The sequence below is a fragment of the Camelina sativa genome, chromosome 3 (genome assembly GCF_000633955.1).
Source record: "Camelina sativa cultivar DH55 chromosome 3, Cs, whole genome shotgun sequence".
NCBI classification, from domain to species: Eukaryota; Viridiplantae; Streptophyta; class Magnoliopsida; order Brassicales; family Brassicaceae; genus Camelina; species Camelina sativa.
This window is the reverse complement of record NC_025687.1, coordinates 22831492-22856194: the sequence shown is the minus strand read 5'-3', so window position 1 is coordinate 22856194 and position 24703 is coordinate 22831492. Positions and strand designations below refer to the sequence as shown.

The window sequence follows — 24703 nt, the reverse complement described above, 5'->3', positions numbered from 1 at the left end:
ATTTGCATTTATCTTTATCGATTCTACGTTGGTTTATGTCGGGATTGTGATATGTGTTTTTGAAAACTTTTTTTTTTCTTTTGTGTGTAAAACATTATTCATAATGTAATTTGTTGAGTTAATCATTTAACCATTTAACTCATTAGATTAAATGAGTTTATAAGTTAATCCAACTCATTTAGTTTAATGAGTTGGATCAACCTATGAACTCATTTAATCTAAACTCATTACCTCTAACAATAGCGTATGAATTTGTAATTTTAAAAATAAAGGGATAAAAAGAGAGGCGAGATATAAATTAAAGGTCAAATTGCAAATAGTCAAAAAACTTGTATTGCCTTTCTCCTTTATCCACTCGTTCGCCCGGCCTACCAAAAACCTTGCTAAAACCTTCTTCACTCACAGTCTCTGCCTCTGGTGAGATCTTGCCGGAGAGATATATAAATGTCGTCTTCCAGAATATTCCTAGTCGGAAACACAATATTCCGGCCCCACAAGCCCTCGTTTCCCCTCTCTTTCAATCGCTTCCCGTCTGTTGTATCACTCCGCTACCGATGCCTCTCCAGTGACGCCGCCACCGCAGTAGCAACCACCTTGGATTCGGATTTATCGTCTCCTCCTCCTCCTCCTCCTCCTCCTCCTCATCCATGGCCAGAGTGGGTAACTTTCGTGGATCGTTTGAAGACGAAAGGATATTTCACTAAAGACACCGAAGATGATACGGTTTACCAGGAGATGAATCTAGTTAAAGATGCTTGTCTCAGCTTCGCTCGTGATCGATACGACGTTCTCAGGTATTCAATTTCTCTAATTTTTATCGATCTTCAGTGTTGAGACTGATGATGTTGTTACTCTTTCTTGATGCAGATCCTTAACATCGGGAGATGTGCAAGCTCTTGTGGAGCGTGGATGCCCTAATCTCTTCAGAAAAACTGTGAATTCATCTAAAAGGATTCGAGCTCATGTTCGATTAGACGAAGGAGATGTATGTAATGTACACATGTTCCATTTAGTGCTATGGAGTTGTTATTGAGTTAGAGAGATCTTAACCCATAAGGAAAATGTTTACTTTTTTTTTTTATTTAGGTTTGTGGTTCTTGTGACCTTCGTAGCTCGTGTGATAGAGCTTATGTGATACTTAAGGATACAGAAGCTGATGCTCGAACTGTTGATGTTATGCGTTTGTTATTGTTCAATGCGCTTGATTCGATTGTTATCTCTCGTGGTGAGATTCCACCTGGTAAAGAACTTATTCACGAGTCTACAAGAAGACTTCTTTTAGAGTTGGTTGAGTTTAGTGAGAAGCCTCTAAGTCCTGCCTTGCCAAAACCTTCTTCCAAGGAATCTTTGGCTCCAAAAGAGAGGGGTTTTAAATCGAGGAATGATGAGCCGCCTTCTCAGCGTGTGGCTTTTAAATCGAGGAGTGATGAGCCTTCTTCTCAACGTGTGGCTTTTAAATCGAGGAACGATGAGCCTTCTCAACGTGATCGACCTCATTATAGTGCAGATTGGGCTTGTCCCAAGTAAGTTATTTCTATTGAATGATTAGCTTTGTATGCCTTGTTTCTACAGAAATTGGACTGACTCTTTATACACTGTGAATCCATTTTTTAGTTTCCTGAGCTCTTGTCTTCTAGATAATATCGTATCTCAGGTTGCAATAATGTTGTCAGAACACTGGTTTGAGATATTAGTGTTTTTTTTCAGTAAATTGACTTAATTTTTGGGGGTTTCTGCTTCTTTGTTCCTCTACAGATGCGACTTTGTGAACTTTGCTAGAAATGAAAGATGCCGAGAGTGCAATGAAGTCGCTGACAGACGACCTGCTGCTGCTGTTGTCAAGGAAGGTGACTGGCTATGTCCTGAGTAAGTCTAAATCTGAAAAATTACCAGTTTCTCTCGAAATCAAAAGTGTAAGACTTTTATATCACACCCTCATTGGTTATTTCCTTGCTCACTCCACAGGTGCAGTTTCTTAAACTTCACAAGAAACCAGAGCTGTCTGAAATGCAAAGCAAAGGGACCAAAGAAAACTTCAATGGTGAATGTTGTTGAAATGAAAAAAGGAGACTGGAACTGCACTGGGTAAGTTTCCCTTACCTCTCAAAGCCTTTACAGTATCATTTTTATTTTGCTACTATGTCTTCGCGTTTGTTTAAGATCATCAGCTGTATTTGCCCCTTAGTCTTTATGTTCATTTTTTTTTCTGTCTGCTAAGGATTGAAAGTGTGTAAAGGTCAATGGTATCTTATATATTTTGCTCGATTGCTCTGTACTGATCAGACTGTTTTGTATGTATATTTTCAGGTGTGGATATATGAACTTTGCTAGCAATAAACAGTGTCGACAGTGCCGAGAACAACGTAACAAGACACTAGCAGAGCCTGGAGATTGGGAATGCCCCTCGTGCGTCTCACTTTCTGTCTCAATTTCTTATTTAGTAATTTGGTATCTTCATATCCTAAACCGAACATTCTTGTTCCCATTGGCTCATGTTAATTTTGCAGATGCGACTTCGTGAACTTTAGGAGAAACGATGCTTGCAAGAAATGCGAGTGCAAACGACCTAGCGAAGCCAATATCGATCAAGAAGACCATACATGGAAGCCACCTGCCTTGCTGTAAACTTATGCTTATGGATTTACAGCGTGCTACTTCCTTTCAACTTGTTACAATTTCTTCTTCTCTTCGTTAAGTAATTTCCAAACATAAAAACAATTTTGAAGTAGAAAAATGGAAACGTAGTTTGTAGTCACGTTTATCGTCAAAGCTATTTTATATAGTCGAGTACAAACTATGTTATCTCTAAAACAAAACAAGCCATGCTTATACTTATACATAAGCTTCAGGGCCAAAAAAAAAAGTGCTAGTTTTTCGTTAGGAGTAGACCTTAGCTACTTACAACGTGAGAGAGACATAAGGTATGCACAAAACAACTGAGATTACGATGAGATCTGATTCATCAGTTAGCCTACATTTGAAATTTCACCTTCAGATTCCTTTTTCCCTCTTCTTTATCTTCCGAACCATGTTCCTTGAGACATGATTTTGGTGATGGAACGGACTTTTGAGGCTCCTGAGACAAAGGAACTTCGTTTACTTCATTGTCTTCGTCAAAAGGGTCGAGGCGGTACGTAACTTTACACCGTCCTAGTCTAAACTTTTTGGTCCTAGCAAATTGATAAGCCGTCACTGCATCTATACTCTGCATGAATACTACTTTCGCAGAGCTTTTCTCTGGGCTTACATCAGTTCTTGAAGCATCTATTTTCCCAAACACACTGAACCTCTTCAACACTTCTGATTTGGATGGGATATCCCCATGTCTACTCAATAACTTCATTTTCAAACATTTTGGATTAGCCAGCCGCATATCTTTCATCAGGTGTAGATTCAGTGGTTTATCAGTAGAGATAGATTGTTGGGCTGCTCTCTTCTTTCTCTTGGAGTTACGTGCAGATGCTTTGTTTCGACTTGCTTTCCTTTTGACACCAATGGATCTGACATTATCAACTGATCTCATCTGGCTTTCAACAATTGTTGCAACATCCAAATCTTGTAATTGTTCTGCAGGTGCAATGCCTGCATCATCAGAACTGAATTCTTTGTTTGAAGTGCCTGAAATATGTAGCGAACTCTGTCCTACCTCTACAATATGCGATTCCAATGCATCGTCAGACCGGTTTCCATGTGTTCCATTCAAACTCTTCCTATCTAACGACTGGTCGTTCATGGACTTGGCACTGAGTATAGATCTATCAAGCTTGTCTCTTGGGTTAGCATATGTTTTTCTCATTGAACAAGCTAGAGAATGACAGGCTCCCGGAACAACAAAAGCAACAGGCTTTGCCAAATATGCCTTGTCGTTACTGGCATCAAGCAAGGGTGATGACTGTTTTGCGGATGTCCCAGTTCTATCAACCGAACCGATGATGTCGTCATGTGTTTCAATTATAACATCAGAAGGTGTTTCTGATACAGCAACTCTTGGTTGAGCAGTATTAGTGGTGTCTTCCTCTATCATATCTTCAACAGCAGGTTCTGAATTCAGTAAGCAGACACTGTGCTCAACTTGACACCCTCTACTCGTGGACTGCTGACCATCGTCTTCATGATGAACAGCTGTCCTAGTTGTTTGTTTAACCGATGTCACAGTTGTATCAACCAAACCAATGATGTCATCATGACTTTCAATCATAACATCAGAAGGTTCTTCTGATACAGCAACTCTTGATCCAAGAATGTTAGTGGTGTCTTCCTCTATCATATCTTCCACAGCAGGTTCTGAATTCAGTAAGCAGACACTGTGCTCAACTTGACATCCTCGACTCCTGGACTGGTGACCATCATCTTCATGAACAACTGTCCTAGCCATAGTTTCACAAGCTCGCATGGTACTAGAATAAGAGTTAGGGTTCCTCGTATTCCATGTGCTAGAATAAGAGCTAATTCGAGGGTTCCTCGTATTCCATGTGCTAGAATAAGAGTTATGAACAGACTGGTCAGAAGAATAACAATGGATATCCTTGGGCAATGGACTCAAATCTCTACTGCTTTCAACGTCTGCATCCAATGTCTCAGGAAACATATAATCCAGGTCCACGCAGTACATCGTGTTTGAGGGATCAAGGTACCAATCTGATTCTTCAGAGCGATCCATTAGTTTTGCACCTGTACACATATTCACAGAATCATTTAAGAATACAAATCACAGAAATATCTGCCAATCAATTATTTCATCTTGATCAGGTCTGAACAGACTACAGAGCATATAAATATAACACTCGAATCTGGCTTTTTTTAAGTTCCTCTTAAACTAACGAAACAGTATCAATAGCTCTAAAGCATATAGAGAACAACACCAAATGAGTCTTCTTTCCCAATTGAACTGAGCATAAGCATAAGTAGTAACACAAAAGAACAACAAAACCCCAAAAAACAAAACGAGAATTTTCACACTTACTTGCTTTGATTTCCTCATAGACGGATTCAGAACGCTTAAAATCAACAGCATATCGCCGAAAACTAAGGATCCGAGCGCTCGAACAATTAGTCTTAGCTAATCTCCGTAGAGGCACTTGTATCGAAACGGCCATATCTCGAACGAAACACAAAGCTGAAGAATCAGATGAGTTTGGAAACCACGGTAGAGAGTTTCCACTATCGAAGTACGGCGATTCAATAAGCGGCTGACACGGACACCATAACCCAAACGAGATATTCCAAAAGTGAGCTCGTAAAGCTCGATTCACAAACCGACGAAACCTCCATGAATCTGAAACCAGGGCTTCGAAATTACGATCGAAGCTTCGAATACATGGCTTTGGAACGTAGCGCGGCTCAATTAGGCCGAAGAAGGAGACTAGAACTCCAACCGGTACGGATGGATTAAGAATCCGACCCGGAATCCATGTATCTGAAAGGCTTAAGCTTACCCAAACTAGCTCCCCTCTGTCCCACATCTTCTTCACCGATGAAATTAGGGTTTAAAGCTTTCTCTCTCTGATACTATCACCGTGACAAGACCAGAGAGAAGAAATTGTAAAAGTTGTCCTGTAACGTCTCTTCTAAAGCTTTTTGTAATTTAATTGAATTGCACTTCATGCTGTTTCAGACTCTGAGTAACCAAACTACTCGCCGTTTAATAAACGTTATGCTGTTTTAATAGTACCAGAGAGAACTTCTCGCCGTTTTCGTTTATTCCGCCGTTGAAAACCACAAAAAGCCGCTGCTCTGCTTAGCTTCGGTGCTTCAATGGCGACGTCGACGACGGTGAATATCAAACTTTCTCGATCAAATCGTATCTATCGCTCTTCCGTATGTATCGAATCTCTTTCTTATGATCACGATATCAATGGCGATTATGAATTTGAAATCTCCGGTTTTGAATTATTGACTCAGGAACCAGTGGAAGGAAGAATTGTGATCAAATCTGCGACTTCGATTTCTCATCAAGCGATACGTTTATCCGTCAATGGATCAGTCAACTTGCAGGTTTCAGACTCTCTCTCTCTTGATTAAGCCTTTGTTCGATTTGGTTCCTTTTTAAAAATAAAATCTCTTCCTCACTCTTTACAGGTTCGTGGAGGATCAGCTGGAATTATTGAGTCTTTCTATGGAGTCATCAAACCCATTCAAATCGTGTAAGCATTTGTTTCCTCTATGGTTCTTGAATTGATTCGTTAAATTACTTGAGCTTAAGCAAATTATTCGAGTTTTGGCCACAGCAAGAAGACAATCGAAGTTGGATCCTCTGGTAAAATCGCTGCTGGAACTACAGAGGTAACAACACAGTCCCATTGAGTGAGAAAGCTAAGCTCTAGATACCAATCCTCTCTGTGTGGTTGTGTTTGTTGATGTAGATACCATTCTCTTTTAATCTGAGGGAGCCTGGGATTGTAGAAAAGTTCTATGAGACCTTTCATGGAACAAATATTAACATCCAAGTCAGTAATTTTGATCATTTTCTTTTTTTTGTAAAAAAAGATTTTAGATTTTATTTCATCTGAGAATTGGGAAAAAAATTGATGCAAAATCTGTGATAGTATTTACTAACTGTAGATATACCACGAGGATACTTGCACAAACCTTTGTCTGCAACGGTGGAGTTTATTATTGAGAGCAGTAGAGGTACCTTTGTTTTTGACTGACTTCATTGGTGTTTTCTTGGATAAACTTGAATTGTTTTGTGATGTTTTTTTTTTCCTTGGTTTTTGGTTTGAAGTTGATCTTCCCGAGCGGCCTATTCCTCCTGAATTGGTCATCTTCTACATTACTCAAGACACTCAGAGACATCCGTTGCTGCCAGAGATTAAGACAGGTTTGTTCTTCCAACATCTTCACTTCCAGTTTATAGATTTCTTGATCTGTTGATGAGAGAACTAATAGAGTGATCTCACAAGGTGGTTTCCGAGTTACTGGAAAATTAGCCACCCAATGCTCTTTGCAGGATCCACTCAGTGGCGAGTTAACAGTGGAGGCATCTTCAGTTCCTATTACTTCGATCGACATTCACTTACTCCGTGTCGAGTCGATAATTGTAGGGGAAAGGATTGTCACTGAGACCTCTTTGATTCAGTCTACACAGGTGTTAACTATGACCATTTTGGTTTGTTTATGTAACAATCGTAATATCTAAATGATTTGCTAATTGAGTACCTGTTCAGATTGCAGATGGAGATGTGTGCCGTAACATGACTTTACCCATTTACGTTGTACTTCCTCGGCTTCTGATGTGTCCTTCCGTTTTCGCAGGGTAAGTTTCTTTGCTTCATTTTCTATAAATCTATGTAGTTGATGGAAACAAATGACTCGCTAAGTAGTATATACTATATAAATTGATGATAACTATGATCCTATCCTATGTCTTTGTCGAACAGTCCTTTCTCAGTGGAATTCAAGGTCTGCCTCACCATAAGTTTCAAATCAAAGCTAGCCAAAGCACAACCGAAGTCAGATCCAACTGCTCCACGACTATGGGTGAGTAAGCAAACTTCCTTTTTTTCTTCTCTTCGCTTATGATTTGGATCATATGATAAACGATTCATGTGAGTTTTTTTAGATGGCACTGGAGAGATTACCGCTGGAACTTGTAAGGACAAAGCGAGAAGGCATGTTTCTTTGTTAGTCATACGCATACACTTGGAATTGAGTTTTATGCTTATTGGCTTGCTCTGCTTGCCAAATTTAAGTGGTTTAATCGTGTCTGCGGATTTAAAAAATCCAATTTTGTTACCATGCCCAATGTTTGTTACTCTGTAGACCAATATGTTCCTACTACAACACCAAAGGCTCCAAATTAATTCTACTATGTTTTCAAAAGGGAAAGAATGGCTCAAAACACAGAGGGGTTAAAGAGATGATTTTAACCCAAAAACAAATTGAATCAAATGAATATGAACAATGTACATGTGTGCTGTATATACATAACTAGATAACGACAGTGATCGGTAAAAGAACTAAAAAAAAGGCAAACAAAGACTTTATCTCCTGTATCTTACAGCCAACGGCCACTCTGGTGAATTCGGGTGAAGAGCTTTGAGCAAAGCCACAAACTTCAGTGCATTCTCTATGCTACACCACTTGAGCTTCCATGTAACTGAATCCACTGTTTTGGTTTCTTTGATCTTCAAAGACACAGTAGCTCCTTGCGATTCAACAATCTGAACAAAAACAAAATTCAAGTTTGGCATGGAAGTTGACATCTCATCTTGATGAAGTATGAGCTAGCAAAAGAGAAAAAAAGAATGAAGAAACTGATTACCATCTCGGATATAGCAGAAATGGAGCAGCACGAGTCAAGCAAGAAATACGGAGCAGAAGAAGAATACACCGTTCGAGAACTAAGTTCTGTGAAGTCCTCATTGCATATAAAGAGACGCCTACCAGCCACAAACAGTGACCGCCAAAGCCACGGCACTTCTGTTTAGTTTAAATTAAACAAAAATCTTAGTAGTCAATCAGTGATAGCTCCTATTTGGGGGTTTTGGACGCAGTGAACACAATAACACAGTAACTATAGCCATGAAACTGTTCTGCTTCATGATTCATTATGCAGAGTGAACTTTATCCAAAACATTTATTAAAACAGGGACCCAATACATTTTCTCTGGTAGGGTTTCCGATGTCATGTAATATAAAACAGAGAAAATAAATAAACGGGAGGGACATGGCTTATCGTGAATACGAATACTACAGTCTAGGTCGCCAATGTGAGTATGATTTGGCCTCGCCGCGGCCCGCAGGTTTGCAGAATTATCGACAAAAAATACACTTTGAGGTTTACTTTCACGTTTGGTTCCAGGGGGAAAGATGTAACTTTTCATGAACCATTTTTATCAATATAGGATATCATAGTTAGGCAAGAGAGAATATACCTCCAAGAGTGCTGCTCTGAATATGGAGAACATTGTACTGGAATATACTCAGCTTCAAACCTCCACATATTTCTTTCTCAAACAAGTCCACCTGAATATTCTCCAGACTGCCATTAATATGGAAGAAGACATTATGACAGCAAAAATTTACATAGCCGACTCTGAGTTGAAAGTTAAATAGCCAACCTTTGCAAAGAACATTTAAACTCTGCAGCATGGGAATCAGAAACTTGTATGAAATTGATTAATTCTGTTGTTTTCTCAATGCACTTCGTTACGAAAATGTATTCTGCATCCTCCCAAAAGTGTAGCCTACCTAGAAGGAAAGAGAAAGGTTCAAGGACATGGACAATGGATAACAAAACCAAATCTACAATGTCGAACCAGAAGAAAAAGACTAACATCACAAACTGAAGTCCTAGACCAACTGAAACGTCTTGCAAATCCTTGAGTTTATGGCAACACCGTACACTTAAGGTTTTTCCTGCAGTCGTCCATCGCCATTAACAACTCAGCATTAGTAAAAATTATAACGTGCTAGGCAATGAAGACAGCTGATTCTTTCTAACCTTCATAATCAGTAGCCATACCCACGAGTAGCACGTACAGCTTGTCTTGGCTACTCAGCAGCAACATTGCTTCCCTGTATTTCAGAATATTGTCAGAAGGGAAGCGAAAATATAACTCATGGTATGATGTGGTTTCTCAAACCAGCTATGAAGCAAAAGCCGAAACTCACAGACGGCTTCTCACTCATCACTCATCACTCATCTAATACTAAGACTATCGTGTAGTTCTGCAAGTAAATTGAATATTAAGAAAGCTTAGCCGTACTGAAAAGAATGACATCACTTTTTTCCTTTGGAAGTCAGGAATCAGATATGGATGCTAATGTATAAACCTATTGAAGGGGACTCGCATTATTATCCTTTACCTATAAACTACAACCATGCAAATGGAACAATAACTCACCGTTGCTTGTATGTAGAACCTTCCTTTAGTATAAGATCACAACTCATGTACATCCTACAAGTTTCTTGAGAACTGGAATCTGACAGATTAGCTGCAAAATATTCCTCTACTAAATCGCTTTTTCCTTCAAGTGTTCTTTCAGTCCCCAAAAATCTAATATTGCTATTACTAGTACTACAAACTGCTGACAAACTTCCCCGCAAATGATCAGAAATAAACTCATCTTCACCGGAATCACTGATTTCTACATCACTCCTGAGAGATGTCTCTCCACTAAGAATGCAACTTTCCTCTTTCTGCAGAGAAACGAATCTTTTTATAGGTTTCCTTTTCCTTTTCTCAACCAAATGGTAAATCTGATTAGCACCAGAATCAAGGTCACCATGCAATCCAGAAACGTTAGTAGTATTCTCCTTCCACGAGTCATCTGTCCTCAAACTTTTACTTATGCTACCATTCTTCAGTTGAGAATCAAAAGAGCTTGTTCCGTTTGTTTCAGATCCAGGAATCTGCTCCCTGAGTCTATTCACATTAAAAATATCTGTAAACCTCCCCTCTTCATGATTTGAATACTCAGACTCAGAGTCATAGTTACCATCTTCACTGCAGCTGCTTGTTGTATCAGATGATGCCACTGAAAAAGAATCTGCAGACAACTGCAAGATTTCTTCCACCAAGTTATGACGTCGATATAAGACATCTTTCTGATAATGAGGGGGTGACCTAGGATATGTAGATCCCGTCATATCCTGGGTTATAATAACCAATGTTGACATGTTTCCATTTTCAGCTAGTTTCTCGCTAACAAGTATTGTAGGAAATAGGTTGTTTGGTTCAACTGACAAAGTTTCCATCTCGTCGTGTAAATATTCCTGATGCTTCTGATTTAGATCTGCACTTTGAAGGCTTAATGAAGAGATGATCTTTTGTGTCTCATTACCTTCAACGTATTTCATATCATCCATACCAGTATTATCCACACATGAACCATTGCCTTCTAAACGTTTCCTATAGCTCTTAGCTCTTGGAGCATGTAAAGACCCAGGTGCATATCTCGGTGTTCCACCACGATGCCTCGAGGTTTCTTTAATCTTTGTAGAGTACTTCTTTTCCAAATTGATACCCGGACTGTCTTTGCTGACATCCGCAAAATCCTCTAGCGAATGATCCATCCACTCCTTGAACTCTCGCAACCACAGAACATTACGTTCTTTCTTCAGGTTTTCAACTTTACTGATAAGACCAAATATTTCGGCTTCTTGATCAGACTTCACATTCTCTTTGTTCTCGTGATCACATGAAGCTGACTCTTGGTCAGAATTCACATAGGTGCTCTTTTCCTCACTATCAATAGAAGCGAGACGGCAGATCTTTTTCTGTTAAAAGGTTAAAACAGAAACAGAAAAATCAAACAAAACAAACCAAAACAATGAAAATCACAAATAAGAAGTGAAATGAGATATGTCCTGTGGCTCACAAATTTCTACAGAAAGCCATATTACAATGCCCAATTTCTTAGCTTGAAAATCCAGTTTTTTTTCATTTTTCTGAATTCACTATCAAGCAGGGAAAAGGGGTCGCTTCAAGCAAAGGAAAATAATCTATGTGTGTCAAAAGTATTTATAAATGGACTTGCGGCTGCTTACCTTTATTCTATTACAACTTCCTTCTTCATTTGCTTCCTCTCTAGCGGGAGAATAGAACCCGTGGCTGGCAGGCTCACTCTGCCTATGGGCTACAATGATGTGCCTCTTCCAAAATTCTCTAGTTCCTATATGTGTACCATCTAGCTTCAGCTGAAAATCCGTACAACACAAGAAGCGATAAAATCAAGCACAACCCCACATGATGCAATTTTTGTCTTCTCAACAAGATCTCAGGGTCTCTAAAACAAGAATATTAAAACTAAGCTTACATTATCTGGAAGAGCAATGTAGCTGAAGACATGTACCCTGTACCATCGAGCACAACACACTGGATTTCCTTCTAACCACAATTCTTTAAGTGCTGAAAGACTCCAGAGGAACTCCAATTCTGAAAAATTGGAGATAATATTGTAGGAAACATCAAGGCCTGCAAGTGACTTCAAGTTCTCAATCCCACGCAACGTAGTTAGAGCATTGTTCCTCAAAACAAGTTTTACAAGATGACATGATACCTGCATCGTGCAAAAACCAGAGTAAACGTTTCAGCTCCGATACATGATTTCAGAATTACACCATCATACTCCCCCACTATGGAGACAAGCTAGGCAGTTCAAATAAGGAAATATAAGTATACAAACTTCAAGGGAAATGTACTATAACATTAGTAACATTGCATCAGAAAAAAAGAAAAAACACCAATGCAAGGATATGCTGAAGATTGAAGTTTCTCCCACCTGACTCAAATGAGAGACTGTTCTAAGATGATTGAAGCCTAGATCAAGGTGCTTCAATTTGGTGCATCTCCGAAGATTATCCACTTTTGCAAACTTGTTTCGACTCAAATCAAGGGACTCAGCAGCTGGCAGAAGCTGCAAGGACTCATCCATAAGCACAAGACGGTTACAAGCACAAGAAATGACCGCCAACTTATTCCACTCTGGCGAATTCGTTATCTCTGCAATTCTACTGGCAAACACATGCCTTAAAGCATCCTATATCAAATGAGAACACAATAATCAACCTTCTTAGAAGAAACGACATGCAAAAACTTCAATCACTCATTGTCCATTCCAGATAATATACTATACTAGTGTTCAATTTCTCTATACAACATAAAGCAGCACAAAGGAAGTAAGAAGTAAGAAGCAAAACTGACAGTGGAATTATGGCAAATGATTTTTTCCAAAGTGTGGCGGAGCTCAAGAAGGCCTTTGGCCGGAGAAGTAGACAAATCACAGCTACGAAGTTCCAAAACCTTAAGCCTACCAAAGGGAATAAGAGAGAGAGGAGTGGGATCACGAGCAGGAGAAGGAAGCGTGGAAACGACCTTAACTGAAGTGAGGATACGGAGCATACGACGGAGCTGCTCGAGAGCGCGGTAATCTCCGAGATCGGAAACGTAAGCGCGAAGGTAATCAACAGGAGCGCCAGAGAGCATGCGCTCGAGCTCACGGAGAGACTCGAGACGGAGATGGAGATAGTGAAGACCAGCGGGATTAAGCTTGAGAATCGTGGTTTCTTCGAGAAGAGACTCGGCTTCTTGTTCTAGAAACTTCTGTAGCTTCTCAATATAGCGATCTCCCGTCACAATTGCCATTGAAATCGAGGGAAATCGAATTGAAGCTTCTCGGGGAACGGAATAAAGAAACGTTGAGGTGATGAGGAGACGGAATCGAGAGAGAGAGAGGAAGGTCTAGAGAGGGTAGAAGAAAGGAGGTTTTGGAGGGATAATGATAGAAACCGCCATGGCTGATGCAGAGAGAGAGACAGAGTGAGAGAGAGGAACAAAGGAGGAAAATGGAATACGAATGATTGGAGAAACAAAAAAAGAAAAAAAAGAGGATAGTTTAAAGTCCAATTGACAAAAATAACACACATTTAAGTTTTTGTTCCAAAACTAGTACACTTTCTCGAATGTTCCAAAACTAACACAAATTTATATATTATTAATTTTTAGAAAAATCTAAATTATTTATAAAACTAAAGGTTATGTCGTTTCTTCTCTGCTTCCACCGACACGATTCATCTTCTCAACCCAAACAAGCTCCGCCAACGATTCCCATCACCGGAGAGAAAGAGCGACACAAAGGCTACAAAATCTTCGAGTTCTTCTCCAGTAGTATCGGATCGAAACGGCTCGTCGTATCCTCTCTTCGTTGATTCGATCAGATATATACTGAAAGAGCTTTTCTCCTTCTTCTGGTTATTGTATCCGTCGTTGAAACACGATTTCTCCTATTACTAACATAATCGAAGATTGTTTTTGAAGCTGCGGAAGTGTTCTTCGCCACGAGGAATTTTGGGGTTACTCAAACTAGTACTAACAAATCCATACATATTTTAAAATTTGACTCTTGTAATGCATTGAAGTGATTATTAAGTCGTTAGAAGGATTCAACATATATAGCTCATGATTTTGTTTCTCTTAGAATTTTAGAAGCAGATTGAATGAGGTCGATGTTGATATCAGCAGAAGAGAGGTTCTTGAGATTAGCCATAAACCTCTTAAAGAAGGGTTTGTTGATGATGTTTAATTTTAGCTTTGCATTCATCATATTTGCTAGTCTTTGTTGGGTATCTAAATTGTTCTAAATAGAATTTGGAATCTGGAGAGAATAAAAGGCTGAAGATGCTTTGTATTGAATCGCTTAACAATTTTGTTGATCAGGTTGTTTTATTTTGGCTTAGATCCGTACTTTTGAAGTGTTTCTTTTGTGAGTTAAACAAAAACATCTTATATGTTTCTATGGTTGGAGATATATACAGCTTGAGCATCGTACTAAGTGCCAAAGCTTGAAAGAACTGAAGAGAGTGATTGGCTTAATTAATAATTTCTTATTAAGAGAGTGATTGATAAGTACTCAGTTGTCTTATTACTTATATTCTTATACCATGTTTTCATCTTTTATTGCTTGTGTGTTGTTTATTGTTGCTTCTTGTATATTGATGTTTTTCTTAGTCACATTTAAAAATTCAGGAAGCACTATTGAGAATTCAAGAAGACTTTCCTGAAACATATTCTCATAAAATTCAACTTTTATCGCAGGAAACAGAGCTTGGAGATTTTTTCAAGCTATGTGATCCAATATGGAACTTGCGAAACTTTTATAGATTGTTTTGGTACTTGTATGCATCATAATAAATTCACATGTTTCTGTTAGCACTTTGCTTTACTTGTGATTGAACTTTAGGAAACATTATTTGAAATTAAGGAAGGATTGTATGAAATTCAGGAAGGATTGTATGAAATTCGAGAAGGAATGTATGAAATTCGGAAAAGATTGTATGAAATTCGGGAATGACTGTATGAAATTCGGGAAGACCTTCATAAAACATTAGAATTAATAATTTATTGGCTTAATTAATAATTTCTTCTCTTTAGAAAGAGAAAACTAAAGAAGTTGAGCTTTAAAAGTCTTAATCAAATCAATCATTCTAATCTCCATCTCCTTATGAAGCCCCATTGTCTCCTTCGCAAACTCCACCTTCTTCTTCTCCATTACCATAACTTTCTTATCAACACTCTAATATTTGCTACCATGGCTCTTGCTCCTTTCCTCTGCCTCTAACCACCATCTCCATAGTTGTTCCTTTTCCTCTTCAAGATCTCTCTCTTTGTCTTCATGACAAGAGTCATTGATCCACCAACTCCAGCAAATCTATATAAATTGTACCAGATCTTGTCATTATGTAGTTAATATTCCTCAATTTGTTATGTCTCTCTTCATCTTCTTCTTCATAATCTTCATCTTCGTCCTCTTGATAGTGATTATTCGAATTTGGAGGCAGTCATGTGAGAGAACAGCCTGAGATAACCGCAAGGTTCTAATCCAACTCTTCCATTTGATTATATAAAGGCCAAATCGAGATAGATGACCAGTCAACATCAGAACAAGCTGAGACGACGACGACGATCTCTTCTCCGTGAGTTAATTCGATTTAAGAGGACCACAGTCACGGAGAGTCTCGTCGTGAGTCCAGAGTAAGGTTGGGTTGGGTTTTCTTGCTACGACGGAGTTTGTAGCGGCTAAAGCGGTGGAGTACGGTGAATCGAATAACCAAATCATCTTGGCATTTCTCACAAAAATTGATGAGAATGAACTAATAATGAAAATCTGAGATGAAAGGATTGAACAAAGGTTTTGCCGGAGAAATCTCAAATCGTGAATTTGATTTTACCACCACTGTCTGTAACATAGCGGCGGAGACTACGGCCAAACCATCGGAGCAGCATAATTGAGTTGAGACGTAAGAAAGAAGCACAATCACTCCATTTCCAAATTTTAATTTTCAATTAGTAGTTTTATATTAATAATGCTACATTTGGAAAAGTTGAATATGAATGCTAACTTTGGAATAAAAACTTAAAGGTATTTCTCTAATTTAAAGGGTAATTTTGCCTTTTTGTCACATGCATCAGATTTCAATAAACCACCTGGCTGACATGCCCTTTCAAGAATCAAGCAAACCTAATGATATGTCGTAAAACTACTTTTTATATATATTTCCTTTGTTAAGTCCTCTTTTGTATTCATCTACCACATTGTTCAAACAAAAAAAAAAAACTGTTGCTTAACAGATGTGATAGTCTTTTTGATTGATTTCTTCCGTTGGCCGTAGACCATATACGATCATAAACTTTTCAAAATATATATAATTCGACACTAAACCAGGAGGAAATGCTAGTAAACCGAATTGCATAGAAAATGAGAGAATTAAGGGTAATGACTCTGTCACATCGGTCGGTCAATATGAACGGCATCTCCAAAGACTCCAACTGATTGCTCCTTCATTTATGGGTTGTCCTTTGACTTTGGTATTTTTTTTTTCTCTGGCTTAGACTTGGTTATGGCAGATGTGTTCGTTGGCTTTTCCTGAGTCGAGTTTAGTGACACACCCAACACCAACTGTGTCTATTTTACTGAATAAGCTACGTAGACTGTATATTTTGGTACATATATAGAGGAGAAAAAGAACTGGAATCAGTTTTGGGTCAAGACTATATTTTGTATATTTTTCCACCAATATCGATTTGGCCTTGCCAAAGCAAAACATGGAGCTCCAAAAACTGCACATAGAAACAATCAATCGCACCATCATAATAAACAAACAAATAAACTTATAATGAGTGAAATAAAGTTGAAGTTGTGTTGTTAATTACCATAACACTGTGTGGTAGTAATAGCCCAGTGGTATATCTTTACTAAGAATCAAGTTCTCAACGTCTCTCGAAGCTGGATAAGGTTTACTTTCATCCATGACTTTGTATGTATTCTCGACATACATGGTGTTCTCACCAAATCCCATGGCTTGAGCCAGCTTAGGAACGTCTAGGTAGAACCACGCAAGCGACCTTGGATAATTTACTAGAGTATATACGCTTGGAGTTTCGTTTTTCCTAATCACACCAACCACTTCCACATGCATAGCCCTAGAGACATGGCCCTGCTAAAAAGAAAAAGGAAAAAAATCCCATAACTAATCTGTATATGATATCAAAATATACAATGAAGGATTGAGTACTTTTTAAGTTTATGAAATGAAGACCAACCTCAGCAACCATTGGGTTGTTAAACTTATACCAGAAGTTCGACAAGAGGCTTTGTTTATTAGATTTTCTAGACTCATTTACAGCAGAAACAACTATGGTAGTACCTAGAGTTTCTAGAGAATTTTCTTTCCAGTCCGAAGGAACCCATCCGCGATTTACTAGAACAGGGGACTTCACACTAGTTACAAAAGTAAGAAGAAAAAATTTGTTAGAGCATGTTAGTCTTGTATAATCGCATTTGAATGCAATCTTATTATAAGAACATCTAGATGCACTTAGTATCAAAATCCAAGTAAAGAAACGTGCAAAATCTGCATCTACTCTAGATGTTGCATCCAAACACATACACAATCAACATCTTAATACATAAGCAACAAGATATTTGAATCTAGTTGATATATATATATAGAGAGAGAGAGAGATCACAAAGTCCTCACCTATTTGGTTCATTTGGGATTGGCAAAAGAGGTGTAATAACATAGAAACCATTTTCGGAATCTTTAGACTTGGATCTAGGCTTTGGACCAACATAGATCGATCTTTGCACATCGAAAACGCCTTTGCATACGACCCGTTGAAAGCCTAGCTCATCCACATTCGTCATTGTATTTAGCTTCCTTGGTTTCTTTTCCAAGCATTTTAGTCTGACATCGACAAGTTTCTTGGCCTTGAAACAAAAGAGTGTGAACAAGTTTCTTTAGCAGAACAACACATGTATCGGATAGGTTAATATATAATCACAATCACAGACCACTTCTGTTTGTTGGGACTTATACGCCTCCCCGATACCGTAGGTAATGGATGCAGCCAAGTACCATAACCACACTGACCCTACTCTCCTCTCTGCAAACATGTTGAAAATATAACTCCATCTTCAGTCTTGAGAATATATATATATATATATATATATATATATATATATATATAAATTAATATCACCAAGATTGAGAGCTTAATCACAAATTGGCTTAGAGAGACCACACGAGATACTTACTTGCAGGTGGTTTAACCGAAACAATCCATTTGCTATCAAGGTTGGGAGTTTGTGGAGCAGCAGAGAGATTGCTAGTCGTAGAAAATGAAGAAGACCTGTGACTGTGAGAGATCAACCTCGTTAAAGTCTTAGAGAAGAGTTTTGCCATTTTTGTCTCCTTCAAGATTCTTCTTCGCCTCCAAGTCCAAGATTCTAAATCTTATAATGACGACAACGACTCGACGAGTTTTGACCAAGTATTTATCTAATGTTTTATTTTCTGATTTATAAGCACATGGCACCAACTTATAAAATTAATATCATCTGTGTTGCCGTGTTGGTGGAAATACTTTATAACAACTATCGAAAGAAAAATTATAAACATTCAAACAAAATCTAAAAGAGCAAGTACATATAGTCTTATTTTATTATTTTTTATACACATATAGAAGAGTAAAGACAAAAACAGACAATTTCCAAAATCAAACTTATAACTTGCTTTTACAAACCCATTCTACCAATATCTGAAGAAACAAAAGCTATAACTATACTACTATATATAGTATATAGGATACATACACTTAAAACAAACTAGACTTTCAACAAAATCTAAAAGAGCAAGTATAGTCTTATTTTATTGTTTTTTATACACATATAGAGGAGTAAAGACAAAAACAGAGTTTCCAAAATCAAACTTATAACTTCCTTTTACAAAGCCATTCTACCAATATCTGAAGAAACAAAAGCTATAACTATACTACTATATATATAGTCTATAGGATACATACACTTAAATTGGCCAGAGAAAAAAAAAAAAAACCCCTTTAGAACCATGAGGTGTCTAAATTGGTCTTAGTGCAGATGATTTAGCTGAAGGGAGCTTAGGTCATCTCCAATGGTAGAGACACTTAATTGTCTCTTACCATTATTGTTAGTATAAATTTTGAAAAAAAGTAAAAGTTAAGAGACACTTGAGTGTTTTTTAATTTGTCCTCCTCCAATGGTAAAGGGTTTCTTGAAAATTCAAATTTGTTTAACTTGTAATCCAAGTTCTGAACCAAAGATTCAATGAGGGTTCAACACAAAGTAAGTATATAAGATTGATAAACCAATTACATAAGTCTGAATCATGATCTTTGTGGTTGTACTATTGTTGTAGCCAGTATTTGTGAGTGACAACGTCGAGCCCTTGCTCCTCTCTCAGGTATGCTGCATTCTGAGGGACACAAAAGCATAGTGGCGTGATCAATGACCATCATAATGTCACAGTCTGATTGATAAAATCGTAAGACTGAATTTTTTTCATGTATTACCGTCGTCCATTACGACTCAATCTCAAACTGGTTTACATGACTTGATATATCATGGTTTTTACGGTTTTTAACCATGATATAAGAAGTCTTTTAGAGTCTTTTGATTTGTTTTCTATAATGTTTTTGAATCTTTACAGGTTTTCTAAGATTTTAGCATGGATGGAGCAAAGTGGAGCAATTTGGATCATTTTGGAGCATTAATCCCGAAGAAACGAACTTGGAGTCAGAACAGAGAGGGAGTGTCGATCGACACTGCTTCAGCATCGGTCGACACCGTGTTTTGTCTACGAGAGAAGCCAAGTTTTGGAAGTTTTACAATTTTACCCGAAGTTTTTCATATTTGCAATACAAGTCTTTGACATGTTTTAGGACATATAAATAGCATTTTTAGGTTTTACAAACCCTTAAGTTTTATTCTAGCAAGTTTTATTTCTCTGCAACCCTGTGAGATTTTGAGAGCTTTTGGGAGAGAGATCTGAACTACAGTAAAACCTCTATAAATTAATACTCTATCAATTAATAAACACTATAAATTAATAATTTTGCTAGTCCCAAGTCGGGACAGTGTAAAAAATAACAAATTTTGATAAGATAATAAGATAATAATTATTTTGAAATCCCCATGTAAAATATGATCCCAATAATATCATAAATTAATAATCATGTAAATTTACATATATATATATATATATGTTGATATAGTAAAGTATGTTTCTCTTAAACCTCATATCTATAAAAACAATTGTTATGTTGTATCTTAAAATTATAATGATATAGAATATTTTATAACATTTCATAAAACAGCTAAATTTTTTTTACAGGTTTCAATTTCTAAATATGCATCATTTACATTTTGATAGTTTGATGGACTATTAAAATACGATAATTGATATTCTTATTCATAAATTTGAATATTTATGTCATTTGTATAAGTGAATTTGTCTATAATATTTGTAATTCATTGTCAATAATATTTTTTAATTATTTCAAATTCAATTCCAATACTATAAAATTTACAACATCCAAAATTCTAATTATATTTGCAAAAATTGTCTCAATTCATAATTTTTAAAAAAAAAACAGTTAAAAATATACCTATAAATTAATAATTATTAATTTACACTATAAAATAATAATTATTAATTTATAGATAAATTAATATCACTATAAATTAATAAAATGTCTTGGTCCCAATATTATTAATTTATAGAGGTTTTACTGTACTTTGAGAGAAGAATTCTTGAACTCCCTCCTTACTCTTTTAATTTCAATTGCTTATTATTCAGAATTATGTTTTGTTCTTCATTGAATATGTCTGAGTAGTTTGCTTGTTAGGTTCAGGGTTTTTCACATAGATTTTTTGATTTATTAGATCTATTTATTTATGATTCATTATCTTTCTAGATCTTCATCATAGGTTGTTCTTAATGCTAGATCTTTGATTAGCCATCTGGATTTAGATCTTAGGATTATTGATTGATATGAGAATATAATTGATTTTCTTGATAAAACCTTTTGATGAGCAAAACTACTTCTTGCAAAGAGATTTGATTTAGTAATTTTGTGAACAATCTGAACTTGTTTTTAAAGCTGATTTTTAACCTAGAATTTTACAAAGAGATTTGGATTTTCTAGTTTTAAATTTAGATAATATTCGCAGTGAGAACTGTTTTATTTTACAGAAGAGTTTAGAGTTCTAGATATGATTTTAATTGCTTGAATCATAATTTAATTATTGATTTAATATTTTGTAATTTCCTGAGAAATCCCCTGGACCTAGCTTTTTGATCATCTGAATTTACACAGCTTTTATTTAATATTTTGCATTGTTTATTTTAATTCAAATTATTCTGTTTATCGTAATCATAAAACTCTATAATTTATTGTATAGACTTGAGTCCTTGTGGAATTCGACCCCTAAGTATTACAGTGACCTCTTAATTTGAGAGAGTAGCTCTAGGGTTTAATTTGAGCATATCAAATTTTGGCGCCCTTGTCGGGGACTCTTTGATCTACCATTAGATTTGAGTTTTTGATTTTGTCTAAATTTTTCTTTTTATTTTCAACTAACACGTTTTTGTTTTTCTTCTCTTTGGTGTTTCAGGTGCATGCCTCCTAGACCTCACACAAAGAGCAACAAGAATGATCCTACTGTGAATCTTTCAAACCAAGAGTTGGGAAAACTTGAGCGTGAGAACAGAAAAGCAGCCAAATCCTTGAAGATGGTTAACACAATCATTCTGGTTCGTGATGAGGATGGTGCTTTGAGAGATCAAGAGGGCCACTTGCGCAATGAGCAGGGTCAAAAGCTTGATGCAGAGGGTAATGTGATTGCTGAAGCAGTTGTCAACCAGCAAGCTGTTGCCGATGAGGAGGTTAACCTTGGTATCGATCGACGCCAACCAGAGGGCATCGATCGACACCCACCTCCAGCAGACGGACGTGGAGCTGCCAACCACGTTCATAACCCGGTTCGAAGACAGGAGAACAACCGGGATCTGATCAGGACTATTGCATACTTCAACAGAGCTGACTTAATGTATGAAAACCGCTTTGCAATTGTTCCACCCCCATTCCCCAGGAATGATTTTGAGCTAAAGCCTGCATACTTCCAGCTGGTTGGACAAAGACCTTTCTCTAACCTGCCAAATAAGAAGGCTTTGGACTATATTGAGCATTTTGAAGACTTGGTGACTAGTATCAAGGCCAATGGTGTGACTGAAGACTACATCTTCTGCAAGCTCTTCCCTTACTCACTTGCAGGAGAATCATCTCAATGGCTGAAACAGTTGCCAGCCCGTTCTTTGACCTCTTGGCAACAAGTGAAGGTGGCTTTTCTCAAATACTTTTATGATGATGCCATGTCAGATGAGCTAAGAGTCAAGCTGTCGTCCTATAAGAAAAAACCAGATGAAGCTTTCAAGGCAGCTTGGGTAAGATTCAAGGCATATCAAAGGGACTGTCCACACCATGGCTTCTCAAGAGTGCAGCTGTTAAGCATCTTTTTCCGAGGGATTGACTGGGAATATCAGCTAGCTTTGGATGCTTCAAGACAAGATTTCCAGAAGATGCTGAAGCTTTGATTGAGAATTTGGCTTCCAGCAATAACACTAAGAGAGCAGCTACTGAAAGGAAGAGATTGCATGGAGGATTTGATTCAAACCAGCTAGCTTCTGTTAATGCTAAGCTTGATTCACTTCATAATCTCCTGGTTGGTAAGAAATCAGTTCACTTTGCTGCTGAAGTTGAATCATTTGAGCCACAACCTGAGTCTAGGAATGAAGAAGCAGATGTCAACTTTGTATATGGGAATCAGGGTCAGAGATTCGGTAATCAGCAAAGCAACAAGCCTTATAGTGGGAACTTTTCAGGGTACACTCCTAACCCAGATTACCAAAAGCAGCAACAGAACAATGGCTATACAAGAACCTATGGGAACTCATCTTATCAGTCTCCTCCTCCTAAGCCTTCTTCTGAGAGTAGAATAGAGGCCATGCTTGATCAGCTTCTTCAGGGACAAGAAAATATGACAGTGACATTCAATGGAAAAATCGTCAATGTCTACACTGAGCTGAATGGGATGATAGATGCTTTAAACAATCATGTCAAGAAGCTAGAGAATCAAGTTATTCAAACAGCTGGATCCGTCAAGAGGCAAGAGGGATTTATCCCTGGAGAACTGAGTCAAATCCTAAACACTCTTGTAATGCCATATCAGTGAGAGGTGAAGATGATGGTGAAACTGTTTCTGCAGAAAAGGGAGAGAAATCGCAAAATCTGTCGGCTTCAGATGGTGGTGTCGATCGACACCACTTGGGTGTCGGTCGACACCCCTCTCAGACAGAAACCGAAGTTGCAAAATCTCCGGTTCCAGCAACTGTTGAGAGGGTATACAAGCCTAAGATTCCTTTTCCTAAGCCAAAAAAGTCGAAGCAGGAGATGGAGGAAGCTAGATGCAAAGCGATGATGGACAAGGTGATGATTAAGATGCCTTTGGTTGATTCAGTAAAGCTTTCACCACCACTTAAGCGCTATGTAAAGAGAATGGTATCAAATGGTTTGAGCCCTGAGGAAGGAGCACTACTGACCAAAGATGTCAGTGCAATTCTTTTGAACCAGCCCTCACAGAAGAAGAAAGAGAAGAAGCAAGAGGTGGTTGTCTCTAAGGAAGTGAGTGCAATAATTCAGTGTAGGACTGCAGAGAAGTTACCAGACCCTGAAAGCTTTGTACTTGATTGCTTTATCTATGCAGAACGGTTTGCTCACTCACTCTGTGATCTAGGCTCTAGTATTAACTTGATGCCACATTCTGTTGATATGAAGCTTGGGATGACGGAATTCAAGCCAACTAGATTATCTCTTATCTTAGCTGATAGATCTCAGAGAATTCCTGAAGGTGTTTTAGAGGATATTCCAATTAAGGTTGGAAACTTCATGATTCCCACTGACTTTGTGGTGCTGAAGTATGATAAAGAGCCTAAAGATCCTCTCATCTTGGGAAGATCTTTCTTGGCTACAGTTGGTGCCATCATAGATGTGCAGAAGGGTCACATAACACTGAATGTGAAAGGTTTAAGTATGAACTTTGATATGCATAAGCTGAGGAGAGCTCCTACTATTGATGGACAGACTTTTTCTGTTGAAAAAGTTTCTGCTACACGAGCAACAGGCTCAGTGTCGATCGATGCACCATCAACATCGGTCGACACCCCTCCACAGTCGAGCCTGCACTTGTCCACAACTGATGCTCCAAGTAAGAAAGATGTTCCTAAACAGAACCCTCCCCATTCCACACTCCATAGTCCTCAGGTAAGGTCAAGGTTTGTATCTTCTTTACCCAAACCTCCTCTTTTCATCAATAAGACCTTCAAAGATAGAAAAACTGTTTTGCAGTTAACCAAGCCACGAGAGTATCGTAGAGCGCTTGTTTCTTCTGTTGATGATTTTGCAGGAAATAAAAGAAGCAAACCGATTCCAAAGTCTCGCCCTGGTCCTGCTCCTCATGTACTTGGTAGACCTCACTCTTCTACTGCTTATACACCACCTTGGATGAAGAGGTCATGCTATGGGAGGCATTCATTGCCACGTTCTGATCCACCCGATGTCTGAGCTTCAACACAGTCAAGCTAATGACTGAAAACAAGCGCTTAGTGGGAGGCAACCCACTTCTAGGTTTTTCTTTTCCTTTTGAGTCATTTTCTTTTTGCATTGAGTCAGTTTTTGTTTGAAATTTGTTTGAAATTATGAATTGTCTATCTTTCATGTTGCTTTTAACTTGTGTTTGAGTGCTTCTTAACAGAATAATCGTCCAAGGATTGATCCATCAACACAACTAACTGCAACTAACAAGGAGTTACGGCCAAAACACCATT

At 37.8% G+C, this 24703-nt stretch overlaps 5 protein-coding genes and 1 pseudogene across 7 annotated transcripts; 2 read left to right on the top strand and 4 right to left on the bottom strand.

Annotated features, from left to right (window-relative positions):
* On the top strand, window positions 352-2782 carry LOC104777773 (zinc finger protein VAR3, chloroplastic-like). Its single transcript, XM_010502088.2, has 7 exons — window positions 352-794; window positions 868-985; window positions 1087-1523; window positions 1756-1866; window positions 1966-2085; window positions 2308-2406; window positions 2508-2782. The coding sequence occupies exons 1-7, from the start codon at window positions 445-447 to the stop codon at window positions 2623-2625; spliced, it is 1353 nt and encodes a 450-aa protein (XP_010500390.1). The 5' UTR covers window positions 352-444; the 3' UTR covers window positions 2626-2782.
* LOC104777774 lies at window positions 2733-5626 on the bottom strand. The gene is made up of 2 exons (XM_010502089.2): window positions 4964-5626; window positions 2733-4671 (listed from the first exon to the last, which is right to left on the bottom strand). Exons 1-2 carry the CDS (start codon window positions 5460-5462, stop codon window positions 2972-2974), a joined length of 2199 nt encoding a protein of 732 aa, XP_010500391.1. The 5' UTR covers window positions 5463-5626; the 3' UTR covers window positions 2733-2971.
* Window positions 5706-7802, top strand: LOC104777772 (Down syndrome critical region protein 3 homolog). Its single transcript, XM_010502086.2, has 11 exons — window positions 5706-5817; window positions 5902-5994; window positions 6079-6143; window positions 6228-6282; window positions 6363-6446; window positions 6546-6630; window positions 6725-6820; window positions 6903-7087; window positions 7167-7255; window positions 7380-7479; window positions 7562-7802. The coding sequence occupies exons 1-11, from the start codon at window positions 5755-5757 to the stop codon at window positions 7625-7627; spliced, it is 981 nt and encodes a 326-aa protein (XP_010500388.1). The 5' UTR covers window positions 5706-5754; the 3' UTR covers window positions 7628-7802.
* LOC104777771 lies at window positions 7860-13310 on the bottom strand. 3 transcript variants are annotated; one of them, XM_010502084.2, is made up of 11 exons: window positions 12651-13310; window positions 12229-12486; window positions 11764-12006; window positions 11495-11644; window positions 9849-11224; window positions 9446-9519; window positions 9279-9360; window positions 9063-9188; window positions 8877-8983; window positions 8264-8421; window positions 7860-8162 (listed from the first exon to the last, which is right to left on the bottom strand). In XM_010502084.2, the coding sequence occupies exons 1-11, from the start codon at window positions 13089-13091 to the stop codon at window positions 7983-7985; spliced, it is 3195 nt and encodes a 1064-aa protein (XP_010500386.1). In that variant the 5' UTR covers window positions 13092-13310; the 3' UTR covers window positions 7860-7982. The 3 variants fall into 3 exon arrangements, 2 of the variants coding, with proteins under 2 accessions (XP_010500386.1, XP_010500387.1); XR_002037555.1 differs by lacking the exon at window positions 7860-8162 and having other exon boundaries at window positions 8877-8967; XM_010502085.2 differs by lacking the exons at window positions 7860-8162; window positions 8264-8421; window positions 8877-8983 and having other exon boundaries at window positions 9100-9192.
* Window positions 14887-15728, bottom strand: LOC104779218 (annotated as a pseudogene).
* LOC104777770 (surfeit locus protein 1-like) lies at window positions 16129-18187 on the bottom strand. Its single transcript, XM_010502083.2, has 6 exons — window positions 18040-18187; window positions 17797-17888; window positions 17483-17712; window positions 17046-17223; window positions 16656-16939; window positions 16129-16562 (listed from the first exon to the last, which is right to left on the bottom strand). The coding sequence occupies exons 1-6, from the start codon at window positions 18185-18187 to the stop codon at window positions 16331-16333; spliced, it is 1164 nt and encodes a 387-aa protein (XP_010500385.1). The 3' UTR covers window positions 16129-16330.

What these genes read in the sequence shown, in the direction of transcription:
- LOC104777773 (XM_010502088.2), top strand. Translation starts at nt 445, where the DNA reads ATGTCGTCTTCCAGAATATTCCTAGTCGGAAACACAATATTCCGGCCC. An exon ending in GCAGATTGGGCTTGTCCCAA is followed by an intron (nt 1,524 to 1,755) that starts GTAAGTTATTTC and finishes GTTCCTCTACAG; the next exon opens with ATGCGACTTTGTGAACTTTG. An exon ending in GGTGACTGGCTATGTCCTGA is followed by an intron (nt 1,867 to 1,965) that starts GTAAGTCTAAAT and finishes CTCACTCCACAG; the next exon opens with GTGCAGTTTCTTAAACTTCA.
- LOC104777771 (XM_010502084.2), bottom strand. Translation starts at nt 13,091, where the DNA reads ATGGCAATTGTGACGGGAGATCGCTATATTGAGAAGCTACAGAAGTTT. An exon ending in CAGTCTCTCATTTGAGTCAG is followed by an intron (nt 12,007 to 12,228) that starts GTGGGAGAAACT and finishes TGCACGATGCAG; the next exon opens with GTATCATGTCATCTTGTAAA. An exon ending in TTTCTGCTATATCCGAGATG is followed by an intron (nt 8,163 to 8,263) that starts GTAATCAGTTTC and finishes GTTTTTGTTCAG; the next exon opens with ATTGTTGAATCGCAAGGAGC.
- LOC104777774 (XM_010502089.2), bottom strand. Translation starts at nt 5,462, where the DNA reads ATGTGGGACAGAGGGGAGCTAGTTTGGGTAAGCTTAAGCCTTTCAGAT. An exon ending in CTATGAGGAAATCAAAGCAA is followed by an intron (nt 4,672 to 4,963) that starts GTAAGTGTGAAA and finishes ATATGTGTACAG; the next exon opens with GTGCAAAACTAATGGATCGC.
- LOC104777772 (XM_010502086.2), top strand. Translation starts at nt 5,755, where the DNA reads ATGGCGACGTCGACGACGGTGAATATCAAACTTTCTCGATCAAATCGT. An exon ending in ATGGATCAGTCAACTTGCAG is followed by an intron (nt 5,995 to 6,078) that starts GTTTCAGACTCT and finishes CACTCTTTACAG; the next exon opens with GTTCGTGGAGGATCAGCTGG. An exon ending in TGTCCTTCCGTTTTCGCAGG is followed by an intron (nt 7,256 to 7,379) that starts GTAAGTTTCTTT and finishes TTTGTCGAACAG; the next exon opens with TCCTTTCTCAGTGGAATTCA.
- LOC104777770 (XM_010502083.2), bottom strand. Translation starts at nt 18,187, where the DNA reads ATGGCAAAACTCTTCTCTAAGACTTTAACGAGGTTGATCTCTCACAGT. An exon ending in TTCGGTTAAACCACCTGCAA is followed by an intron (nt 17,889 to 18,039) that starts GTAAGTATCTCG and finishes ACATGTTTGCAG; the next exon opens with AGAGGAGAGTAGGGTCAGTG. An exon ending in AGTCCCAACAAACAGAAGTG is followed by an intron (nt 17,713 to 17,796) that starts GTCTGTGATTGT and finishes TTTTGTTTCAAG; the next exon opens with GCCAAGAAACTTGTCGATGT.